Source organism: Salvelinus namaycush, chromosome 7 (genome assembly GCF_016432855.1).
Source record: "Salvelinus namaycush isolate Seneca chromosome 7, SaNama_1.0, whole genome shotgun sequence".
NCBI classification, from domain to species: domain Eukaryota; kingdom Metazoa; phylum Chordata; class Actinopteri; order Salmoniformes; family Salmonidae; genus Salvelinus; species Salvelinus namaycush.
Window position 1 is genome coordinate 1974553 of NC_052313.1, and position 21907 is coordinate 1996459.

General features: G+C 41.9%; 2 protein-coding genes across 4 annotated transcripts; one reads left to right on the forward strand and one right to left on the reverse strand.

The window, feature by feature from the left end:
• The first annotated feature begins 348 nt into the window (after positions 1-348).
• acp5b (acid phosphatase 5b, tartrate resistant) lies at positions 349-4609 on the forward strand. Of its 3 annotated transcripts, XM_038997428.1 has the most exons (7): positions 349-536; positions 766-863; positions 1065-1255; positions 2335-2462; positions 2656-2847; positions 3631-3778; positions 3980-4609. In XM_038997428.1, the coding sequence occupies exons 2-7, from the start codon at positions 791-793 to the stop codon at positions 4217-4219; spliced, it is 972 nt and encodes a 323-aa protein (XP_038853356.1). In that variant the 5' UTR covers positions 349-536; positions 766-790; the 3' UTR covers positions 4220-4609. The 3 variants fall into 3 exon arrangements, with proteins under 3 accessions (XP_038853356.1, XP_038853357.1, XP_038853355.1); XM_038997429.1 differs by lacking the exon at positions 349-536 and having other exon boundaries at positions 557-863; positions 1065-1234; XM_038997427.1 differs by lacking the exon at positions 349-536 and having other exon boundaries at positions 558-863.
• Positions 4610-5905: 1296 nt separating this feature from the next.
• LOC120050275 (tissue factor-like) lies at positions 5906-18449 on the reverse strand. Its single transcript, XM_038996852.1, has 6 exons — positions 18443-18449; positions 16242-16350; positions 11753-11946; positions 11337-11521; positions 8722-8896; positions 5906-7454 (listed from the first exon to the last, which is right to left on the reverse strand). Exons 1-6 carry the CDS (start codon positions 18447-18449, stop codon positions 7309-7311), a joined length of 816 nt encoding a protein of 271 aa, XP_038852780.1. The 3' UTR covers positions 5906-7308.
• Between the last annotated feature and the right edge of the window lie 3458 nt (positions 18450-21907).

Genomic DNA, 21907 nt, shown 5'->3' on the forward strand with positions numbered 1-21907 from the left:
TTATAGTCAGGCTATAGATTAAGTCAGGTGTTAAAGTTCAGGTGGGGGAAAAAATGATGTTTTTTATTTATTTATGTACAAAATGTCTTGTTTTCATGTAATTGTATTCATATACTGTACAGTACCTGTCGAAAGTTTGGACACACCTACTCATTCCAGGGTTATCCTTTATTTTTACTGTTTTCTACATTGTAGAATAATAGTGAAGACATCAAAACTATGAAATAACACATATGGAATCATATAGTAACCAAATAGTAACAGTGTTAAACAAATTAAAATATATTTTTTATTCTTCAAAGTAGCCACCCTTTGCCTTGATGACAGCTTTGCACACTCTTGGCATTCTTTCAACCAGCTTCACCTGGAATGCTTTTCCAACCTATGCTGTGCACTTGTATGTAGCTCATTTATTTACATTCCAAATATACTATTGCATTCTTATACACCCCCATTGTATACTAATTTGATCACTTAAATTGATTGTCTAGACTGGTCGGCATTGGTTTCTTGTGTGATCGCATCCAGTTTTAAAGGTAACTCAAAGTTTCTGTTTGCAGAGTAGATAGACATTGCTTAGCCAATCAGCTGCTGTTCTGAGTCTGTTCTTCTAAGATGGCTCAAGGCAGGAAGTTATTCTGAAACCACAAAATACTGCTTCCTCTTTATAAACAGTTCTAAAGAGAACCATAAAGAAAGCTGTTTCTGTTACAGCATGTGACACTTTGACTGACTGCTCAACCCGTCGGTGTCTTTGTTTGGTAGGTCTAAACGTCTCCATACTGGTGGAATGGAGCGTCTTCCTCTGCTGCTACTGCTGTGCTTACATGCATTCTGGCCATGCTGCCAGCCACTGGAACAAGGTACACTTTTCTATCTACCAGATCTCGAAATCAACTTCACTACTGTATTACTGCGTGGTTGTTTCCTAATATCCAGTTAAATTCAGACTGTAATGTAATTATACCAAAGAGTGTCTTTGGTTAAAGCACATGACATGGTACGAAATAGAAAATAAGAATGAGATTTTGGTCTGCTGTGTATATGTGTCACCTGTCCTTTAGCATCTCTGCGGTTCGTTGGGCTAGGGGACTGGGGAGGCATTCCGTTATTCCCCTACTACACCCCTCACGAGCAGGCCATCGCTAAAGAGCTCTCCTGGACAGCACAAAGTCTGGGGCTGGACTTTGTCCTCAGTCTGGGAGATCATTTCTACTACAGCGGAGTGGAGGATGTAAATGACCGCCGCTTCAAGGTCACTTCACACTACAGTTCGCAATACAGTCGCTCTGCAAAACTGTTCACACTGCAACATATAGGCTGCGTTTACACAGGCAGCCCAGGTCTGATCTGTTTGTTCAAAAGATCAATTATTGGCAACAACAAAAAAATCAGAAATGTACTACCTGTGTAAACGTAGCCATAGGCTTGGGTTGAGACGCCACACGACGACAAACATTATTGTGATGACAAACTCATCAACTGTTGTGACAACAGCTAGTAAACATATCTTACCACAGGCAGTTAGATTGTAACTTAACATCTCAACATATTTAACCTATCTGTCGTGTGTGGCATTGTGAAGAATGTGAACACGGAACACACGTACAACAGACATACTGAGGGACTTTGAAAATGGCAAGAGAGCAAACAAAATATCTAACGCTCCATTCTGTGTAACAGATTGTGAAATATACGTTGAGATAAGAAGTGCTGCGTAACAGTTGTTCCTTGTTTCTAGGCAGCTAGCCAACTCTTTGAGAAAGAATGTGTTTTTAAAAATTAATAAAATGTAACCTTTTATTAACTAAGCAAGTCAGTTTAGAACAAATTCTTATTTACAATAATGGCTTACCCCTGCCAAACCCTAACCCAGAAGACTCTGGGCCAATTGTGCGCCGCACTATGGGACTCCCTATCACGGCCGGTTGTGATACAGCCTGGAATCGAAACCAGGGTCCGTAGCGACGCCTCTTGTTAGTTGAAGGACCCAGTGACATAACACAAACTGGCAGATGGAGCGGTGTCCAGATCACCGTGTTCTTGTATAGTGAAGAGGACACTTTCTTTTCTCACTCCTAGAGCACGTGATTCTCCTTTTTTTTTCTCTGAAATAAAGTGAAGCATTACGCCCTCTTGTGGTAAAATATTGTACATCAACTATTTCTTCAGAGCATTCAGATTGTATTAGTGTTGGCAGCACACAGAATTTTATGCATTATAACATGACGATTGATATGTTATATATCAGTTATATATCATATCGCTCTGGTTTTTCATCCTTCAGTCATTTTCCTGGGTTGGTAATGAGCTTCTTTTTTTTTCTCCTGCAAGTGTACCTTTGAGGATGTCTTCTCTCAACCCTCGCTGGTTGACATCCCTTGGTACTTGGTGGCGGGGAACCATGACCACATTAACAACGTTTCCGCTCAGATCGCTTACTCGAGCAGATCGAAGAGATGGTGAGCATCTTAGTAAAGATCTTTAAACTGTGTGGTTTTAATCTTTTACGCCACGCATCCTGAAAAAAAAAAAACATTCACATGCCAATTAGCAGATGCTTTCATTCAAATAGTGTATACATTTAGAGTATGTGATCCCTGTTGGGAATTCACCCACAACCTTCTGTGTTGTTCTCTTCTCTTGTTACCTCAGGAGGTTCCCCGAGTTGTACTATGAGCTGCAGTTCAAAGTTCCTCAGAGTAACGTGTCGGTGACCGTCCTGATGGTTGACACAGTGGTGCTATGTGGGAACACCTATGGGGGGACCCAGCCCAAAGGAGAGGAAAACCTGGGGGCTTCTGCCAAGCAGTTAGACTGGATCAACTCCAGACTGGCAAACAGCAAGTACGTCCATATGGTCCAGTTTCCTGGAACCAGATTAAGCATAGTTTAAGCATAGATAGTCTAGGACTATGCTTAATCTGGGTTTGAGAAACTGGCCCTGAAAGACAAGAGGTCAAAACACAGCCTCTCATTAAGTATACACTGTTCAAGCACATCGGTGAAACAGCTGACAACTTGTTCTGTGAGTAAATAATGGCTTGGATGGATTAAATGTTTATCAAGGTGGAGGAAAATAAAAGTATTTGATCTCATAAATTGTCATTTGAGCCTTGAGAAAAGATTTGGAAGATTTCGGACCATGAAGAGATCCCTGACTGACCACACCCCTCTTTTAGAGATCCCTGACTGGCCATACCCCTCTTTTAGAGATCCCTGACTGACCACACCCCTCTTTTAGAGATCCCTGACTGACCACACCCCTCTTTTAGAGATCCCTGACTGACCACACCCCTCTTTTAGAGATCCCTGACTGACCACACCCCTCTTTTAGAGATCCCTGACTGGCCACACCCCTCTTTTAGAGATCCCTGACTGACCACACCCCTCTTTTAGACTCCTCCACTCTCATCACTATTTGAATCAAGAAATACCTTCACATTGCTACACACACATTCCTCAACTGTTACTGAATGTGGAATAGAAAACTCCTGTAACAGAGTTGGTTTGATGAACCCCACGCGCATGATGAGTAACCTTGCCTGAGACATGAAGCTTCCAGAAGATAATACCTCTGCTTTTAGCTCAGGTGGCTAACACAGTCTTGTATCTGTCCTTCTCTCCCAGGTCAGAGTTCATTGTGGTGGCTGGTCACTATCCTGTGTGGTCCATTGGTCATCATGGCCCTACAAAGTGTCTTCTGGGTAGACTACGGCCTCTGCTGAAGAAGTATAATGTCACAGTCTACCTGAGTGGCCACGACCACAGCATACAGGTGGTTATTATACATGTTATGACCATACATATATACATACAACAACAAAGTGACAGTTTGAAGTGACAGTTTGAAGTGACAGTATGAAGTGACAGTTTGAAGTGACAGTTTGAAGTGACAGTTTGAATAGACAAATGTTCCCATTTTACAGTCACTTATTTGAACAACTGATGTTGACCTGACTCTCTATACTCTCACCAGTTTATCAGAGAGGATGATGGGAGTTCCTATGTGGTCAGCGGGAGCGGGAACTTTGTAGACACATCCACCAAAAACATTGAGACCTTCCCGTCGTCATGGCAACGGTTCTCCAACGCTGTCAACCGTACGTCCGGAGGATTCGCTTACTTTGTAGTCACAGAGAACAGTATGACTATAAGCTACATTCAGACTGATGGGAAATGTGTTTACCAAACAGCATTGGCAAAACGCAAGGTCTGACACACACACACAGAGGCATCACCAGATAGTCAACAATGAGCTGGTGTAGGTCTAATATGCTGTCTGTTTTTAACCTCTTACACTCTGACATTGTTGTCCAAACAAGGCATAATATTGTATACTACCTTCATAAAGTACATTTCAGTTTCAGAACTGTAAGTCCTACAAACACATGCTTAGTACTGTTAGAAAGGTAGGAACTGATAAAGGTGTCAGAAACTGTGACTACAACAGAGCCTGAGGTACAGCAGGCCAAAACAACTGAAATTCATATTCGTATTAATTGTTTTCAGGGAGTGGGGGGGGGGGGTCCCCCAATTGTCCCCATGTTGGTGCATAAGAGACTTTAAAGTCAAGGTTTCAAATAAAATACCAATTACCAATCACCAATTACTGTTCTAAAAGGATAACACATTTTTTTATTATTAGATATTTTACCTAATGGTGGCCCTCTACACATTTGTGAATACTCATTGGAACACAGCCATTTTAAAAGCGCAGCTGTTTTGCAACTTGCCAAGCTGAGTCTCTATCTATCCATTGATTTAAATGTATATATCCCCTGTCTGATACCCAGTTTGTCCCCTAGATGGCAGTAAAGAGATCACATGACGTCTCTTGGCCACTTGGAAACCAGTTGCGTCTGGTTTGGGTAGTGAGTCACTGTACCAAAATGGTTGAACGTATTATCAAGCCTGACATCTTAAAATGAACCTAGCAATCAGGCCTTTAATGTTATATAGTTTATTTATTGAAGTAAATCACAGACAGGTGAGGAAACTTCAAATGTAAACGAGTGAGCTATTGGGCGGCAGGTAGCCTAGTGGTTAGAGTGTGGAGGCGGCAGGTAGCTTAGTGGTTAGAGTGTGGAGGAGGCAGGTAGCCTAGTGGTTAGAGTGTAGAGGAGGCAGGTAGCCTAGTGGTTAGAGTGTAGAGGCGGCAGGTAGCCTAGTGGTTAGAGTATAAAGGTGGCAGGTAGCCTAGTGGTTAGAGTATAAAGGTGGCAGGTAGCCTAGTGGTTAGAGTGTAGAGGCGGCAGGTAGCCTAGTGGTTAGAGTGTAGAGGCGGCAGGTAGCCTAGTGGTTAGAGTATAAAGGTGGCAGGTAGCCTAGTGGTTAGAGTGTAGAGGCGGCAGGTAGCCTAGTGGTTAGAGTATAAAGGTGGCAGGTAGTCTAGTGGTTAGAGTGTGGAGGCGGCAGGTAGCCTAGTGGTTAGAGTATAAAGGTGGCAGGTAGCCTAGTGGTTAGAGTATAAAGGTGGCAGGTAGCCTAGTGGTTAGAGTGTAGAGGCGGCAGGTAGCCTAGTGGTTAGAGTATAAAGGTGGCAGGTAGCCTAGTGGTTAGAGTGTGGAGGCGGCAGGTAGCCTAGTGGTTAGAGTATAAAGGTGGCAGGTAGCCTAGTGGTTAGAGTGTAGAGGCGGCAGGTAGCCTAGTGGTTAGAGTATAAAGGTGGCAGGTAGCCTAGTGGTTAGAGTGTAGAGGCGGCAGGTAGCCTAGTGGTTAGAGTATAAAGGTGGCAGGTAGCCTAGTGGTTAGAGTGTAGAGGCGGCAGGTAGCCTAGTGGTTAGAGTATAAAGGTGGCAGGTAGCCTAGTGGGCCAGTAACCGAAAGGTTGCTAGATCAAATCCCCAAACTGATAAGGTCAAAATCTGTCATTCTGCCCCTGAACAAAGGAGTTAATGCACTGTTCCCTGGTAGGCTGTCATTGTAAATAAGAATGTGTTCTTAACTGACTTGCCTAGTTAAATAAAGGTAAAAAAGTGAGCTATCTAAATGGAGCATACAAGGTCATTTGGAAGTAAATGCATTGTTTTACAATGACCATCAGGATGTACCCTTTTCCATGTAGTGGTAGTGTTTTACAATGACCATCAGGATGTACCCTTTTCCATGTAGTGGTAGTGTTTTACAATGACCATCAGGATGTACCCTTTTCCATGTAGTGGTAGTGTTTTACAATGACCATCAGGATGTACCCTTTTCCATGTAGTGGTAGTGTTTTACAATGACCATCAGGATGTACCCTTTTCCATGTAGTGGTAGTGTTTTACAATGACCATCAGGATGTACCCTTTCCAAGCATACTACATGTTTGCAATTTTGATGACTTGACCTACATTGCGTACTCTATGAATTTGACCATAGTGTATGATTTATGGCTTTTACTTTTAGGTATTTGCCTAAATGTTTGGTATAAATATATATTAAATCTCCAGACAATACTATTTACTGATCACTCAAACCTCTAAACCAGGGGTCCCCAACTGGTGGCACGCGGACCGAATTTGGCCTGCGGGTGTTTTTCTGAGCAAAAAAAAACAAATAAAAAATACTTTTATTTTGTGGACATAATAGACTGTAAAAACAGCAGGAAATCTGCTCCTAGTGATTTTAATTTAAGAAATCTTTTCCCAAGTATTCCCACGCATAAAAGAGAGAAATGTGATCTGATACAAATGTAGGCAAGATTTGAAATGACTATCTGTTTGGGCTTCTTGTGTTCAATTTACAGTCTACAAGTGATTTGTAATTATGTTCCGGCCCCCCGACCATCCGCTCAAGAAAAAAATCAGCCCGCGGCTTAATCTAGTGGATGATCCCTGCTCTACAACATAAATATATCTTAAAATAACCAAATGGACAAATAGTACTTCCAGAATGACTACACATAATACATTAGGGATCTTCATAAAAAATGATATATCCTACTAATCATCATTTCGTTTTCAGCCGTCTCCCAAAATCAAGATATATTTTCCCAAAGATCATATCAAGTTAAAAAACGATATAAAACACGCTGGTAGTGGTAGTGGTAGTGTTATTGGTAGTGGTAGTGTTATTGGTAGTGGTAGTGGCAGTGGTAGTGGTAGTGGTAGTGTTTCTGAAAGCTAATATTCACAGCAGTAGAAGAGCCACTCAACAAATAAAAAGGAAAATATTGGAGCAATGCACGGAAACAAAATATACATTACAGTATGTCTAACATATTCACTGTGCGATTTCACAGAAGAATGTTGACCTGCAGCCTCCATTTCAAAGTCCAGTTTAGCTGTACATTGTGTTCCCAATTGTGTGTCGATGATACATTTTTTACACACTTCTTAGTGGCACTCCTTCTTTCCCACTTGTGTTGGCTTTCCTTGTGCGTCGGCAGCACACCACTGTGACTACGATAGCCACCACTATGATCGCAATGACGAGGAGGATGAACCCAGCGATCACACCGATTCCAAACTCTGGAGAGGAAACGGGATAGTGGACTGTTATTGGGCTGCATGATGATTCACACACACACACACACACACACACACACACACACGAGCGCACGCACGCACACACACACACGAGCACACACACACACGAGCGCACACACGCACACAGGAATTTTTACAGTGTTGCATTTCACATGAGTCTAAACATGAGTCAATAATATTTATTTCACCCTTTGCATCCCATACACATCGACCCACTATGACAAATGATAAGCACCGAAAACCCTCTTCTCCTCATCACTCACAGTGAGTAATGATAAGCACCGAAAACCCTCTTCTCCTCATCACTCACAGTGAGTAATGATAAGCACCGAAAACCCTCTTCTCCTCATCACTCACAGTGAGTAATGATAAGCACCTAAAACCCTCTTCTCCTCATCACTCACAGTGAGTAATGATAAGCACCGAAAACCCTCTTCTCCTCATTACTCACAGTGAGTAATTCTAGATTTGTAATTGTCACGCCCTGACCATAGAGAGCCATTGTTTCTCTATGGTGTAGTAGGTCAGGGCGTGACTGGGGGTGATCTAGTTAATTTACTTCTATGTGGTGTTCTAGTTTATTTTTCTATGTTGGTGATTTGTATGATTCCCAATTGGAGGCAGCTGGTGATCGTTGTCTCTAATTGGGGATCATATTTAAGTAGATGTTTTTCCCACCTGTGTTTGTGGGATATTACTTTGTGTTTTGTGCACGTGCACCACGTAGTCACGTTTCGTTGTTTCTTTATTTTGTCTTTATTTAAGTTTCACTTCAATATGTAGAACCGAGATCAAGGCTGCACGTTGGTCCAAGTATGCTTCCAACGATGATCGTGACAGTAATACCAGGTCTTGGCATTTAGCTAAGTGTTCGATATTCTCAGTAGCACAGATGCATATCAACTCCCTTCATTATAATGTCCAACATGAATTATGGAGTTACAGAATATATTAAAACAGGGCCAGATTTCCTTAATGAATGCAGTAACATGCCACTTAACAGATAAAAAGCCACCTACAGTACAGTGACAGCACAGGAGGTTGGTGGAACCTTAATTGGGGAGGACGGGCTCGTCCAATGATTGGAGCGGTATAAGCGGAATAGTATCGTTCCATTCGCTCCGTTCCAGCCATTATTATGAGCCGTCTTCCCCTCACCAGCCACCTGTGAGTGACAGCATCCGTTATTATTAGCATGTGATCCCTGTGGGACTTGAACCGATAACCTTGGCATTGCTAGTATCCTTACCTTCAAAGAAGGACTTATTGGCACCCGGTGAACACTGTGTTTGACTGAGCTCTCCCAGCTGTTTGTCTGTGCTGCGGGAGGGGATGTAGGCCTGGACTTTAAAGCAGTAGCTCACCCCAGGCTCTATATCCCTCCTGTCTAGCTCTATCTCACTGCTGGCAGACATCTTGGTTTTCTAGAGGGACAATTACATAAAGAAGGTCTTGTATTAGCTCTATCTCACTGCTGGCAGACATCTTGGTTTTCTAGAGGGACGATTACATAAACAAGGGCTTGTATTAGCTCTATCTCACTGCTGGCAGACATCTTGGTTTTCTAGAGGGACGATTACATAAAGAAGGACTTGTATTAGCTCTATCTCACTGCTGGCTGACATCTTAGTTTTCTAGAGGGACGATTACATAAAGAAGGGCTTGTATTAGCTCTATCTCACTGCTGGCAGACATCTTGGTTTTCTAGAGGGACGATTACATAAAGAAGGGCTTGTATTAGCTCTATCTCACTGCTGGCAGACATCTTGGTTTTCTAGAGGGACGATTACATAAAGAAGGACTTGTATTAGCTCTATCTCACTGCTGGCAGACATCTTGGTTTTCTAGAGGGACGATTACATAAAGAAGGGCTTGTATTAGCTCTATCTCACTGCTGGCAGACATCTTGGTTTTCTAGAGGGACGATTACATAAAGAAGGACTTGTATTAGCTCTATCTCACTGCTGGCTGACATCTTAGTTTTCTAGAGGGACGATTACATAAAGAAGGGCTTGTATTAGCTCTATCTCACTGCTGGCAGACATCTTGGTTTTCTAGAGGGACGATTACATAAAGAAGGGCTTGTATTAGCTCTATCTCACTGCTGGCAGACATCTTGGTTTTCTAGAGGGACGATTACATAAACAAGGGCTTGTATTAGCTCTATCTCACTGCTGGCAGACATCTTGGTTTTCTAGAGGGACGATTACATAAAGAAGGGCTTGTATTAGCTCTATCTCACTGCTGGCAGACATCTTAGTTTTCTAGAGGGACGATTACATAAAGAAGGGCTTGTATTATCTCTGTCTCACTGCTGGCAGACATCTTGGTTTTCTAGAGGGACGATTACATAAAGAAGGGCTTGTATTAGCTCTATCTCACTGCTGGCAGACATCTTGGTTTTCTAGAGGGACGATTACATAAAGAAGGGCTTGTATTAGCTCTATCTCACTGCTGGCAGACATCTTGGTTTTCTAGAGGGACGATTACATAAACAAGGGCTTGTATTAGCTCTATCTCACTGCTGGCAGACATCTTGGTTTTCTAGAGGGACGATTACATAAACAAGGGCTTGTATTAGCTCTATCTCACTGCTGGCAGACATCTTGGTTTTCTAGAGGGACGATTACATAAAGAAGGGCTTGTATTAGCTCTATCTCACTGCTGGCAGACATCGTGGTTTTCTAGAGGGACGATTACATAAAGAAGGGCTTGTATTAGCTCTATCTCACTGCTGGCAGACATCTTGGTTTTCTAGAGGGACGATTACATAAAGAAGAGCTTGTATTAGCTCTATCTCACTGCTGGCAGACATCTTGGTTTTCTAGAGGGACGATTACATAAAGAAGGGCTTGTATTAGCTCTATCTCACTGCTGGCAGACATCTTGGTTTTCTAGAGGGACGATTACATAAAGAAGAGCTTGTATTAGCTCTATCTCACTGCTGGCAGACATCTTGGTTTTCTAGAGGGACGATTACATAAAGAAGGGCTTGTATTAGCTCTATCTCACTGCTGGCAGACATCGTGGTTTTCTAGAGGGACGATTACATAAAGAAGGGCTTGTATTAGCTCTATCTCACTGCTGGCAGACATCTTGGTTTTCTAGAGGGACGATTACATAAAGAAGAGCTTGTATTAGCTCTATCTCACTGCTGGCAGACATCTTGGTTTTCTAGAGGGACGATTACATAAAGAAGGGCTTGTATTAGCTCTATCTCACTGCTGGCAGACATCTTGGTTTTCTAGAGGGACGATTACATAAAGAAGAGCTTGTATTAGCTCTATCTCACTGCTGGCAGACATCTTGGTTTTCTAGAGGGACGATTACATAAAGAAGGGCTTGTATTAGCTCTATCTCACTGCTGGCAGACATCTTGGTTTTCTAGAGGGACGATTACATAAAGAAGAGCTTGTATTAGCTCTATCTCACTGCTGGCAGACATCTTGGTTTTCTAGAGGGACGATTACATAAAGAAGGGCTTGTATTAGCTCTATCTCACTGCTGGCAGACATCTTGGTTTTCTAGAGGGACGATTAGATAAAGAAGGGCTTGTATTATGTCTTCTTCTGTAGTTCAATTTCTATTACTTGTTCAATACTGTTGTAAAGTCATTAAAATAGTATATATTAATGACACACATGGAGAGATTTCCCATGCAATATAGTCAGAAGTTTCACGTTTGCCAAACTCAAATCATCCACTGCATTTTATTTCATGATATTCCTTGACTTGCTCCTTTAAAGGAGCCTACACCATTGAGAAATGTCCTCTATCTCACTGGGTTCAGTCCCGGGCCCTAGAATACTCTGAGGAACTGTAAATATTACTCTAGTGTAGGTCTGTCCTCCCTTTTGAGCTTACCTTGCCCGTGCTTGTTGCTTTCCCAAAGGTGACTTTGTACTGCAGCTCATCAGCGAAGACATCCCGCATGGTCTTTAGTTTGTTCTGCTCATTGAACAGGGCTATGGGAGGGTCTTCTACATACAGGGTGATCTTCCTCTTATCTTTGCTCACCTCAATCTTGAACTCAGGTCTGCCTATAAGAGCTGGAAGGGAAATACCACGAGACGTTGACATGCTTCCTTGTCACACCTGGCGCCCACTTGGTGACACTAGCATGCTGTTGAACTATAAAATAAAGTATTTCCCCAGTGATTTATAGAAGAACCCTCTTTTCCCAGTGATTTTAAAGAAGAATCAACATTTTGGCACTGGCATGTGGGAAATATGTCACTGTATGACTGTAGTCAGATGGTTGTTACAGCTGGAGTACCTACTGTCTTGGTAAGGGGTGAACCCTTCCGAACTGGTGTGGGGGAACTCTGTGAGGTCAGAGTTCACTCTGTGTAGGGGTTCTGAGAGGACATCAGCTGAGTATGTGGCCTTCAGGTCAGTCAGAACGTTGGACAGGTCACACTCAGTCGACATGGTCCGAATACAGTGTTGGTTCCACTCTCTTATCTGACCAATACTTAAATAGATGTAATGGTAGGGTTATCATTATCTTCAAACATGTTTGTTTTGTTGCATTAGGTCATTCATTAGGTCTGAATTAGCATTTCAAATCAAATCAAGTTGTATTTGTCACATGCTTCGTAGACAACAGGTGTAAACTAACAGTTAAATACTTAGTTGAACACTAAGAAAAGTACAAAATTGCAATCTTTGAACTTGAGTTATAATCTTGAACTCATTGCACCACGTCACACACATTGTACTTCAATTAAACAGAGACTAGTATTCCTTCTCCCTTCTACTGCCCTCCAACACATCGACCTGACTCTTCAAGGTCAGAGACTGAGTCTCCAACACAACGACCTGACTCTTCAAGATCAGAGACTGAGTCTCCAAGACATCGACCTGACTCTTCAAGATCAGAGACTGAGTCTCCAACACAACGACCTGACTCTTCAGAGACTGAGTCTCCAACACATCGACCTGACTCTTCAGAGACTGAGTCTCCAACACATTGACCTGACTCTTCAGAGACTGAGTCTCCAACACATCAGCCTGACTCTTCAGAGACTGAGTCTCCAACACATCGACCTGACTCTTCAAGATCAGAGACTGAGTCTCCAACACATCGACCTGACTCTTCAAGATCAGAGACTGAGTCTCCGACACATCGACCTGACTCTTCAAGATCAGAGACTGAGTCTCCAACACATTGACCTGACTCTTCAAGATCAGAGACTGAGTCTCCAAGACATCAACCTGACTCTTCAAGATCAGAGACTGAGTCTCCGACACATCGACCTGACTCTTCAAAATCAGAGACTGAGTCTCCAACACATCGACCTGACTCTTCAAGATCAGAGACTGAGTCTCCAACACATCGACCTGACTCTTCAGAGACTGAGTCTCCAACACATCGACCTGACTCTTCAGAGACTGAGTCTCCGACACATCGACCTGACTCTTCAAGATCAGAGACTGAGTCTCCAACACATCGACCTGACTCTTCAAGATCAGAGACCGAGTCTCCAACACATCGACCTGACTCTTCAAGATCAGAGACTGAGTCTCCAACACATCGACCTGACTCTTCAGAGACTGAGTCTCCAACACATCGACCTGACTCTTCAGAGACTGAGTCTCCAACACATCAGCCTGACTCTTCAAGATCAGGCACCGAGTCTCCATCACATCGACCTGACTCTTCAAGATCAGAGACCGAGTCTCCAACACATCGACCTGACTCTTCAAGATCAGAGACTGAGTCTCCAACACATCGACCTGACTCTTCAGAGACTGAGTCTCCAACACATCGACCTGACTCTTCAGAGACTGAGTCTCCAACACATCGACCTGACTCTTCAGAGACTGAGTCTCCAACACATCAGCCTGACTCTTCAAGATCAGAGACTGAGTCTCCAACACATCGACCTGACTCTTCAGAGACTGAGTCTCCAACACATCAGCCTGACTCTTCAAGATCAGAGACTGAGTCTCCAAGACATCGACCTGACTCTTCAAGGTCAGAGACTGAGTCTCCAAGACATCGACCTGACTCTTCAAGGTCAGAGACTGAGTCTCCAAGACATCAGCCTGACTCTTCAGAGACTGAGTCTCCAACACATCAGCCTGACTCTTCAAGATCAGAGACTGTCTCAAAGACATCGACCTGACTCTTCAAGATCAGAGACTGAGTCTCCAACACATCGACCTGACTGTTCAGAGACTGAGTCTCCAAGACATCGACCTGACTGTTCAGAGACTGAGTCTCCAAGACATCGACCTGACTCTTCAAGATCAGAGACTGAGTCTCCAACACAACGACCTGACTCTTCAGAGACTGAGTCTCCAACACATCGACCTGACTGTTCAGAGACTGAGTCTCCAACACATCAGCCTGACTCTTCAAGATCAGGCACCGAGTCTCCAAGACATCGACCTGACTCTTCAAGATCAGAGACTGAGTCTCCAACACATCGACCTGACTGTTCAGAGGCTGAGTCTCCAAGACATCGACCTGACTGTTCAGAGACTGAGTCTCCAAGACATCGACCTGACTGTTCAGAGACTGAGTCTCCAACACATCGACCTGACTCTTCAAGATCAGAGACTGAGTCTCCAAGACATCGACCTGACTCTTCAAGATCAGAGACTGAGTCTCCAACACATCGACCTGACTCTTCAAGATCAGAGACTGAGTCTCCAAGACATCGACCTGACTCTTCAAGATCAGAGACTGAGTCTCCAAGACATCGACCTGACTCTTCAAGATCAGAGACTGAGTCTCCAACACATCGACCTGACTCTTCAAGATCAGAGACTGAGTCTCCAAGACATCGACCTGACTCTTCAAGATCAGAGACTGAGTCTCCAAGACATCGACCTGACTCTTCAAGATCAGAGACCGAGTCTCCAAGACATCGACCTGACTCTTCAAGATCAGAGACTGAGTCTCCAACACATCGACCTGACTGTTCAGAGGCTGAGTCTCCAAGACATCGACCTGACTGTTCAGAGACTGAGTCTCCAAGACATCGACCTGACTGTTCAGAGGCTGAGTCTCCAAGACATCGACCTGACTGTTCAGAGGCTGAGTCTCCAAGACATCGACCTGACTGTTCAGAGGCTGAGTCTCCAAGACATCGACCTGACTGTTCAGAGGCTGAGTCTCCAAGACATCGACCTGACTGTTCAGAGGCTGAGTCTCCAAGACATCGACCTGACTGTTCAGAGACTGAGTCTCCAAGACATCGACCTGACTGTTCAGAGGCTGAGTCTCCAAGACATCGACCTGACTGTTCAGAGGCTGAGTCTCCAAGACATCGACCTGACTGTTCAGAGGCTGAGTCTCCAAGACATCGACCTGACTGTTCAGAGGCTGAGTCTCCAAGACATCGACCTGACTGTTCAGAGACTGAGTCTCCAACACATCGACCTGACTCTTCAAGATCAGAGACTGAGTCTTCAAGACATCGACCTGACTCTTCAAGATCAGAGACTGAGTCTCCAAGACATTGACCTGACTGTTCAGAGGCTGAGTCTCCAAGACATCGACCTGACTGTTCAGAGGCTGAGTCTCCAAGACATCGACCTGACTGTTCAGAGGCTGAGTCTCCAAGACATCGACCTGACTGTTCAGAGGCTGAGTCTCCAAGACATCGACCTGACTGTTCAGAGGCTGAGTCTCCAAGACATCGACCTGACTGTTCAGAGGCTGAGTCTCCAAGACATCGACCTGACTGTTCAGAGGCTGAGTCTCCAAGACATCGACCTGACTGTTCAGAGGCTGAGTCTCCAAGACATCGACCTGACTGTTCAGAGGCTGAGTCTCCAAGACATCGACCTGACTGTTCAGAGGCTGAGTCTCCAAGACATCGACCTGACTGTTCAGAGACTGAGTCTCCAACACATCGACCTGACTCTTCAAGATCAGAGACTGAGTCTTCAAGACATCGACCTGACTCTTCAAGATCAGAGACTGAGTCTCCAAGACATTGACCTGACTGTTCAGAGACTGAGTCTCCAACACATCGACCTGACTGTTCAGAGACTGAGTCTCCAACACATCGACCTGACTCTTCAAGATCAGAGACTGAGTCTCCAACACATCGACCTGACTGTTCAGAGACTGAGTCTCCAACACATCGACCTGACTCTTCAAGATCAGAGACTGAGTCTCCAACACATCGACCTGACTGTTCAGAGACTGAGTCTCCAAGACATCGACCTGACTGTTCAGAGACTGAGTCTCCAACACATCGACCTGACTCTTCAAGATCAGAGGCTGAGTCTCCAAGACATCGACCTGACTGTTCAGAGACTGAGTCTCCAACACATCGACCTGACTCTTCAAGATCAGAGACTGAGTCTCCAAGACATTGACCTGACTGTTCAGAGACTGAGTCTCCAACACATCGACCTGACTGTTCAGAGACTGAGTCTCCAACACATCGACCTGACTCTTCAAGATCAGAGACTGAGTCTCCAAGACATTGACCTGACTGTTCAGAGTCTGAGTTTGGGAAGAACAGATTAGTCCAGACCTCCCATGATCATGGGATTATAGGCACTGTCTTTTTTATATGTCATGGAGACATTTAATTTCATGAATAGAAGTAGGAAGTAATAAAAGCATTTGGTAATTACCTGATATGTAGGAAACTGAGCTTTTTCAATGTTTAGTTAATAATAATTGAAGTGGCAGATAAATACACTACTTGGCAATTTAATGGAATAATTGGAATTGTTCGGTCTTCCTAAGGTCTTCCTAAGTGCAAAACACTAATATCAGCATGTAAATGATTTACTTACACAGAATATTCAACAGTGTATGAATAGTTGAAAGGTTTAGGATCCCACATAAGTAGTGTTTTGAAGTTGATAGACAACCAGGAAACGTTCTGTGCCTTGGGATAGTTACCTACATGAAGAACAAGATCAGTTAACTACATGAAGAACAAGATCAGTTACCTACATGAAGAACAAGATCAGTTACCTACATGCAGAACAAGATCAGTTACCTACATGAAGAACAAGATCAGTTACCTACATGCAGAACAAGATCAGTTACCTACATGAAGAACAAGATCAGTTACCTACATGAAGAACAAGATCAGTTAACTACATGAAGAACAAGATCAGTTACCTACATGCAGAACAAGATCAGTTACCTACATGAAGAACAAGATCAGTTAACTACATGAAGAACAAGATCAGCTACCTACATGCAGAACAAGATCAGTTACCTACATGAAGAACAAGATCAGTTACCTACATGAAGAACAAGATCAGTTACCTACATGAAGAACAAGATCAGTTACCTACATGCAGAACAAGATCAGTTACCTACATGAAGAACAAGATCAGTTACCTACATGCAGAACAAGATCAGTTACCTACATGAAGAACAAGATCAGTTACCTACATGAAGAACAAGATCAGTTACCTACATGAAGAACAAGATCAGTTAACTACATGAAGAACAAGATCAGTTAACTACATGAAGAACAAGATCAGTTACCTACATGAAGAACAAGATCAGTTAACTACATGAAGAACAAGATCAGCTACCTACATGAAGAACAAGATCAGTTAACTACATGAAGAACAAGATCAGTTACCTACATGAAGAACAAGATCAGTTACCTACATGAAGAACAAGATCAGCTACCTACATGAAGAACAAGATCAGTTACCTACATGAAGAACAAGATCAGTTACCTACATGCAGAACAAGATCAGTTACCTACATGAAGAACAAGATCAGTTACCTACATGCAGAACAAGATCAGTTAACTACATGCAGAACAAGATCAGTTACCTACATGAAGAACAAGATCAGTTACCTACATGCAGAACAAGATCAGTTACCTACATGAAGAACAAGATCAGTTACCTACATGAAGAACAAGATCAGTTAACTACATGCAGAACAAGATCAGTTACCTACATGCAGAACAAGATCAGTTACCTACATGAAGAACAAGATCAGTTAACTACATGAAGAACAAGATCAGTTACCTACATGAAGAACAAGATCAGTTACCTACATGAAGAACAAGATCAGTTACCTACATGCAGAACAAGATCAGTTACCTACATGAAGAACAAGATCAGTTACCTACATGCAGAACAAGATCAGTTACCTACATGAAGAACAAGATCAGTTACCTACATGAAGAACAAGATCAGTTACCTACATGAAGAACAAGATCAGTTAACTACATGAAGAACAAGATCAGTTACCTACATGAAGAACAAGATCAGTTACCTAAATGAAGAACAAGATCAGTTACCTACATGAAGAACAAGATCAGTTACCTACATGTAATGTCAGACAATGACAATGAGTGAAAGTGAAATAATTAGGACAGTGCGCCTTTACATAAGAGCATCACATGGGTTATTCCCTGTACTAAGCCAGCCTGATCCAAGAAGTTGCCAACAAAAAGTTAGGAAATTGTGGCTTTTAAATGCAGTATGCGATTTATCCATATAGGCTGGTGGGTTGTTTAGCAACAAAACCGACAGGTGTGCAAAACAGACGGTATTGGCTTAGGTTGTTGACAACATGTAAACTATATTTAGTCTCCAATGTTTATTGAAAACATAAATACATTTGCACAATGAGCACTTGTTGTCTCTCAAATACATTGTTACAGTTGTTGGTTAGCTAGCTAGCGGATTCTTTTGACATATTAGCATAGATATGACATCAGTCAAAACACCTCAAAACAAGATATGGTATCAAGAACAAGAACACGATAAAACTATCTGAAACGAGACACCTGATTCTGCACAAGGCAGCTTCTTGTCATTGACCCGTTTACATGCACAACAATATCCCGTTATTATTCAGGATACTCAAGTATTCAGTTTCGCATGTCATGTGTGTTGTGTGATGTCTCTGTCTGATTGTCAAACAAATTACTTCAAAAAGTAGGCTACCTGAGCATTTCAAGACTCCATAATAATTCCATAATAATCTGTATTTTTTTGCTGATACTCTGTACTGGACATTGTAGCCTAACGTTACTTGACCCTAATTTAGACACGCTTCTACTTATAATTTCCGACATTTGGGAGGCCACTGTTGGTCAACTATAGTTAGATACATGCAGCTTCTCTTCTGTCATAACGTGTTGCCCCAGAAGACTAAATAGAGTAGTGCTCACCAGAATAATGTTTTACATTGATATAATTAATGCATTAGTAATCTATTTAACACTGCTAAAGTTGTATGTTCCATTTAGGGACCGGGGGAGAAAAAAATGCAAGAACTCCAAAACAGTGGAAAGATTGTCCCTGTGCGACATGTCCAAATGTCATCCGTTTGACCCGTTTTAAGGAAATGAAAAGCTGAGAAAACTATGAATCACGTTTATGATAAGACTTCAGTTCATCTTGGGTGCATATTTGATGTGGTTGAAATACTGTCTGCTTGCATAACAGTGTTAAAGATAACATGTTACACTCACATTCGTATTTTCTCAAGAGATGCTGAAAGAAAGAAATCATAAGTAGCTCTGGATAAGAGCGTTTGTTAATAAATTACTCAAATGTAAAAAATATTTATCCGCTGCTATATTTATCCGCTGCTGTTCCCGAGACAAAATGAACCTTTATTGTACCATTTCAATGCAAGAAATGCATATTTCTGCAGGAGTTAATATTATATTATATTATAGGCCTACAGTCATTGTCCAGATTTCAGTTACTATTCCATGTAACCCATATGAATTTAAATTAGGAATTGTCTTTATTTATGGTACAGGGATACTCGTGAGCGGGATATTAAAAGTGCATGTAAACAGTTTATCCCGAATAAAATCTTAAACGGGATATGAGCTACTGTCCCGGATACTGTGCGCATGTAAACATGGTCATTGTTGCTAACTATTTGAACATCCAGAATCACAACGACATAAGGATTTATGCCCCATTGAAGCGTGTGCATCGTTTTCGTGATGTTGTCAGCTAACCCGTCTAGACTATTTGTCTAGTGTACAGCTTTTAGGATTGTAGGCTAGTTTTATATTTTAATTGCACGTGGTGTTTTTGACTCACCTGAAACACAGTTGGTAAAGAATAGTACAGTACACAATCTCCTACAAAAAGCTTTCCTTTCCATTTTCAACATGTTATATTCCAACAGGTCAGTGTGAAAACAGTAATCCAATGGAGGTAGAAGTGAAAAGTGACTCGGGTCTCTGGGCGCCACTGAAACGAGTCTCCAGCGATCCACCTCTGATTGAATTCCGCTCCCTTGTCTTGGCCAGCTCCTGTCTGTCAGTTAAACGTGCTTTCTAAAAAAGAAAAAGACACGTGTATCGTCCAAATAAGGATGTGGTTTATTGCCGGGTGGGATGGGCTTCTGATACTAGTGTATGTAACTTGCTTAACTTTTTGTGATGACAAAAACATCGTAGCCTACTGTATTACGAACAGCTGGTGTATAGCTTCCTGTAAGTAGCCTAGTAACATGTGTCATTCATTTCAAAAAAGTTTTATGCACATATAGTCAAAGAATAAGTCAAAGAATAATATTACGTTTGCGCTCAAGCATATGACATCATCATGCGAGAAAAAAAAAACATTTTAGTGGCCCCCCTGTTGACAGCGGAGAGCAAATGTTATGTTTAAAGTTAATCTACTGCAATTCTACACATTTTCCCCATGGGGTGTAGAGAAAATGTTGTAGTTTTAACACTAGAACCGCTAAAGAAAGTCATTTCGACTGCTGATGAATTAATTAATCCGCCATTTGTTTTATCATGCCCTCCTCCGTCCTTGACTCTTCTTAAATAACACTGTCAGTGTTAGAATCTTAATATCACATACAGAACTGGATTTTATAACCAGGTTTAGGAGGGCATGTCATTTCTTGAATGGTTTTCCCCGTCGCCTCTTCTTCTCCCGACAGTTGAAAGTGCAGTGCCCCTAGCTGATAATCACCCAGATAATTGCCTCATACCGAAACTAATTTCACACATATAACAACAGATGAGATAAATTAGGTAACGTATGATGGGGAGAAAGGAGGTGAATGGGTGAGTTGGTGAGTGAGGGGAAGCGAAAGATGCATCATTATGTAATCATTGTGAATGAAGAACAGGGCCGGCCATTTTATGGTTTTGATCGTTTCTAATTCCACTGAACCAAAAATATAAATGCAACATGCAACAATTTCAAAGATATTACTGAGTTACAGTTCATATAATGAAACCAGTCAATTGAAATTAATTCATTAGGTCTTAATCTACTGATTTCACATGACTGGGAATACAGATATGCATCTGTTGGTCACAGATACAGGGTCAGTTAATACCATACGATATACAGGGTCAGTTCAATACCATACTATATACAGGGTCAGTTACAATACCATACTATATACAGGGTCAGTTACAATACCATACTATATACAGGGTCAGTTCAATAGCATACTATATACAGGGTCAGTTACAATACCATACTATATACAGGGTCAGTTAATACCATACTATATACAGGGTCAGTTCAATACCATACTATGTACAGGGTCAGTTAATACCATACTATATACAGGGTCAGTTTAATACCATACTATATACATGGTCAGTTACAATACCATACTATGTACAGGGTCAGTTAATACCATACTATATACAGGGTCAGTTTAATACCATACTATATACATGGTCAGTTACAATACCATACTATGTACAGGGTCAGTTTAATACCATACTATATACAGGGTCAGTTAATACCATACTATATACAGGGTCAGTTTAATACCATACTATATACAGGGTCAGTTCAATACCATACTATGTACAGGGTCAGTTAATACCATACTATATACAGGGTCAGTTTAATACCATACTATATACAGGGTCAGTTCAATACCATACTATATACAGGGTCAGTTCAATACCATACTATGTACAGGGTCAGTTAATACCATACTATATACAGGGTCAGTTTAATACCATACTATATACAGGGTCAGTTATTACCATACTATATACAGGGTCAGTTAATACCATACTATATACAGGGTCAGTTATTACCATACTATATACAGGGTCAGTTAATACCATACTATATACAGGGTCAGTTAATACCATACTATATACAGGGTCAGTTATTACCATACTATATACAGGGTCAGTTTAATACCATACTATATACAGGGTCAGTTCAATACCATACTATATACAGGGTCAGTTCAATACCATACTATATACAGGGTCAGTTAATACCATACTATATACAGGGTCAGTTATTACCATACTGTATACAGGGTCAATTAATACCATACTATATACAGGGTCAGTTCAATACCATACTATATACAGGGTCAGTTCAATACCATACTATATACATGGTCAGTTACAATACCATACTATATACAGGGTCAGTTCAATACCTGTCACGTTCCTGACCTTATTTCCTTTGTTTTGTCTTTGTTTAGTTGGTCAGGACGTGAGCTGGGT